A 4229-nucleotide genomic window follows, 5' to 3' on the forward strand; every position below is an offset into this window, starting at 1 on the left:
GATTATGTATGCGTTTATCATCTGTACCAGTGTAGCTATGTATTTGTGGCTTGTGCACCTGTGTCATTGTATACATGTGCATGTGTGTGACTGTGTGTTCCCCAGCCCAGGCGGGGGCTCCGCAGGCAGCTGACAGCAGCCTCCCCTCTCTGATTCCTGGCCCAGGTTGGAGGCGTGCCGGTGTACTTGGCCAGGTGCAGCTGGGGGGCTGGGGAGGGGGGAGGGCACACACAGACATGGCCGCGGCAAGCTGGGGGTTCAACCCAGCCTCTCCTCTGGGATGCCCACCTTGGATCTTACGTTCCCTGTCTTGGCCTTGCTTCATCCATCTGTAACGTGGCATGGGCACCCACCTTGGAGCTTATTATCAAGCTACCTCCCAAGCCAGGAACCAGGCTGCAGTTGTGACACTCGGAGCAATCCAATCCCCCAGCAGCCCACCGAGGAAGGTGCGGCCACTCCTCCCGCCGTGCAGGTAAGGAAACTGAGGCCACAGAGTGAACGTGACACGCACACGATAAGCAGCCAACACACAGTGGTGTCTGGCTTGGAGCCCCGCTGATGGGCTTTTGGCACAGACACAGCGGCTGCCTCTCAGCGCTCAGCAAGGGTCACCCCTGTGCCCCCTGCCCGGAGCCCGGAGTCCCCATGGCACCCAGGCTGGCGGACTCAGACTCACACATTTATTCCAGGGAGATCTCAAAGGACCCTTACAATGAGCAGAGCGGGGGGCTGCCACTCCTCAAGGCTCTCAGCAGCCCCTTCCTTAGGTGGCTAAGGTGATAGCACCCTCTTTACTGAGCAGAGCACAGAGTCTGAGAGGAGGTGAGCACGGAGGAGGAGGAAGCCTGAGGTTGGGGGGGCTCCCCGGCTCAGGCTGAGGGGAAGATGAGGAAGCCACTGAAGATGCTGTCAGCCTCGGGGCCTTGGTAAATGCGGCCCTTTGAGGCGTCTCTCTCGATCCAGACCTTGTCTCCGTGTTGCAGCTGGATCGCCGTCCCGCCAGATACCACCTGGAAGAGCCCCTTGCTGTTGTAGTCACAGAAGCCCACCAGGCGGCGCTGTCGCTCCGGCTGGCCCCTGGGGGCGTGCGTGATGGACAGGCAGATGTCCCACTGAGAGACCACCTGGAAGGTGAAGTAGTAAAAGCCCGGCACGGCACAGACGAAGTGCCCAGAGTGGTTCTGGTAAGGGCCTTCCTGGTTGGTGATGACCGTGTCGAAGATGACGGTGGTGCCGCCCGCGGGAGGGTTCCTCCGCACGGCTGAGAAGGCAGGCCGGGGCTGATCCTTGATGTTTCCTGGGTTGCCCTTGATCCCCTTTAACCCTGGGGCACCCTTGTCCCCCAGAGGCCCACTGGGCCCTGGGGAGCCCACATTGCCGGGCTTTCCAGAGGGCCCAGGCTCCCCCTCATCTCCTTTAGGGCCTCTGATGCCTGTCCGCATGCCAGGGATCCCTGGAGGAGAAAGAGCAGATTTAGGGGTGGGGGTGGGGACTCAGGGCCTGACATCCCAGGGAAAGAGGCTTTCCTCCCAGGGACCTTTAGGAGGGAAGGCAGGGGAATGGCAGGGCCTTGGAGAGGCTGATTCTGAGCCAGGTGCTGGTGGCTTGCACCTGTAATCCTAGCTACTCAGGAGGTTGAAATCTGACTGTCAAGGTTCAAGGGCAAGAAAGTCTGCGAGACTTCCCCCTTCCCCTTGTGGGGCTTGAACTTAGGGTCTGGGCGCTGTCACTGAGCTCTTTTGCTCAAGGTTAGTGCTCTACCGCTTTGAGTTAACAGTGCCACTTCTGGTGGTCAATTGGAGATAAGAGTCTCACAGATTTTCCTGCCCTGGCTGGTTTTGAATCACCATCCTCAGCCTCCTGAGTAGCCAGGATTACAGGCGTGAGCCCCTGGCACCCAGCTTCTGTGAGACTCTTATCTCCAATTCATCACCAAAAAGCTGGAGGGGATGCTGTAGCTTAAATGATAGAGGACCAGCCTTAAGCAGACACACACACACACACATACACACACACACACACACACACACACACACATACACACACACATCTGTTCATCATCATTTTAGTCACTGAGCCATGACCAAGGACTGGGAGCTGCCTGTGACCTCCCCCCTTATCACTCAAGCCCCTAATTCTTCAGAAGAGGAAGTGAGACCATAGAAGGAAGTAGGACCAGCAGAGGTTTGGGGGTGAGTGGGGCGGGGGGCAGGGAAAAGGCCTGGTATCCTCAGCCCTGGGGGCCAAGAACAAACCGGAAGGGCTTCCTGTGGAGCCCCTGCATCCTGCAGCCAGCCACCCGAGTCAAGAGCCCTCACCTACCCGGCTCTCCACGTTCCCCCTTGAGGCCTGGGCGGCCCGGGCGGCCCGGTTTTCCTGCAGCCCCGTCCTTCCCATTGGGGGCTTGGCACACATCCTGAGTCACTGCGGAGGCCAGGAACATGGCCAGCATGCAGGTCAACAACCAAGGAGCCTCCATGACGTCACTGTGGACACAGGCAGGGCGTGGGCAGGCTGGACAGCACCTGTCCACCATACCGGACTCACCTACTGGAGTCTCTGCCCCCGACCCCCGGGGGCCTCCAAGCCCTGTCCACATCCATTGTCATACACACACACACCTGTGCGTCACACTGTGTGCACACTCCAGGATACCAAGTGACAATGAACAGACCTGCTCCTGCCCTCCCTGGGTGCCCAGACTCATCCGCTCCATGCATGATCAATTTCAGTGAGCAAATATTTATCAAGCGCCTGCTCCATATTTAATTAACACCTTTCCCCAGATGGTGGAGCTCTGTGCGCTCAGGAACCACAAGCCCTGCCACTGCCCGCTCCTCCACCACGGTGGCGCAGTCCCTTCCAGCATTGAGGACCAGGCCCCTGCCCCGAGGGCTCCTTCCTCCTGCAGAGACCCCACTGCTGGGCTCTGCTCCCCCAGCCTTTCCCCAGCTCAAATCCAGGAACGATGGGTCTGAGTCCCTACACCCCCATCTTCTTCCAAGCTCACACCTCAGAGGTCGGGCTCCCACCCCCCCCCATCTATTCTGAGTCCTGGAGCAGTGTCCCTGCTTCTGTCCCAGCACCGACACAGCTACCAGTATTCTCCCTCTGGCCTGCCTCTGTTGTCCTGGTTCCCCAGCCTCGCGGCCCCCACTACCCAGGCCTGGCCTCACCTGCCTGGGCTGCCAACACACGACTGGATGATTCTGCCTTCAGCCCAGGGACCCAGTAGGACAGCGGCAGGGACAGCCAGCAGGAAGGGCCAGCAGGAACCCTATGCCGTCCGGCCAAGTTTCGCTTCCCCCACCCCAGGCCCCCTCCCCCTCTCCCGCCCTGCCCCGGAGCTGCCTTAGAAGCTGACAGGGGAGTTTTGACCTCAGCAAGACTGGGGTGTGGACATGGGGCTGGGGGTCCCACTCGGGCCACAGCTGTTGGGAGGAGGGGTGGCAAGGTGGTGTCTGTGCAGCTGGGGTGTGGACGATGGAGGACGCAGAGGCGCAAAGATCATCAGGGCAGGAGGAGTTTCAAAACCTGTAAGTTGCCGGCCACTTTCGTGATTGTGAAAGCAGCTGGGATCGCGCCCACGGCCTGGAGCATGGGGGAACAAGGAGCAGGCATTAGTTTCCAGATGACCACTTCCCAGTGGCTTGCCTTCCGGAAGTCACATCACCATCCGGGCCTCAGGTTCCTTATCTATAAATTAGGAACCACAGATTCTACTTCTTTGGGCTATTTTTCTCTTTCTTTTTCCTCTTCTTTCACTCTCACTTTCTTTCAGTGCTAGACTTGAACTCAGGGTCTGGGTGTGTCCCTTAGTTTTCTCACTCAAGGCTGGCACTCTACCACTCAAGCCATAGCTTCACTTCTGGCTTTTTGCTGGTGAATTGGAGATTAGAGTTTCTTGCTGGGCTGGCTTTGAACCTCAGTGTCAGCTTCCAGATAGCTAGGATTTGAGGTGTGGGCCACTGGCACGGGCTCTTCCTCAGGGTCTTTTAACATGGGAATGACACAATGTTAACATGGTACCTAGTAAGTTGGCTTCATCATTGGCTTTACTCAACATCTATCTATCTACCTATCTTATAGCCACGGATTCTACTATCTAGAGAGCATTGCTGTTAGTGTTCAAGTGGATAGTTTGCTCATCACCTAGAAGCACAGCCCCCTTGCTGGTCTGTCATCTGACCTGCTTGGACCCCAAGGGAGCTTTCCACATCAAGTGA

The 4229-nt window shown here is 57.9% G+C and overlaps 1 protein-coding gene across 1 annotated transcript; it reads right to left on the reverse strand.

Annotated features, from left to right (window-relative positions):
• Positions 1 to 668: 668 nt before the first annotated feature.
• On the reverse strand, positions 669 to 3292 carry C1qa (complement component 1, q subcomponent, A chain). The gene is made up of 3 exons (XM_013032872.1): positions 3180 to 3292; positions 2326 to 2489; positions 669 to 1456 (listed from the first exon to the last, which is right to left on the reverse strand). Exons 2-3 carry the CDS (start codon positions 2480 to 2482, stop codon positions 873 to 875), a joined length of 741 nt encoding a protein of 246 aa, XP_012888326.1. The 5' UTR covers positions 2483 to 2489; positions 3180 to 3292; the 3' UTR covers positions 669 to 872.
• Positions 3293 to 4229: the final 937 nt, after the last annotated feature.

This window comes from Dipodomys ordii, unplaced genomic scaffold (genome assembly GCF_000151885.1).
Source record: "Dipodomys ordii isolate 6190 unplaced genomic scaffold, Dord_2.0 Scaffold6, whole genome shotgun sequence".
NCBI lineage: Eukaryota > Metazoa > Chordata > Mammalia > Rodentia > Heteromyidae > Dipodomys > Dipodomys ordii.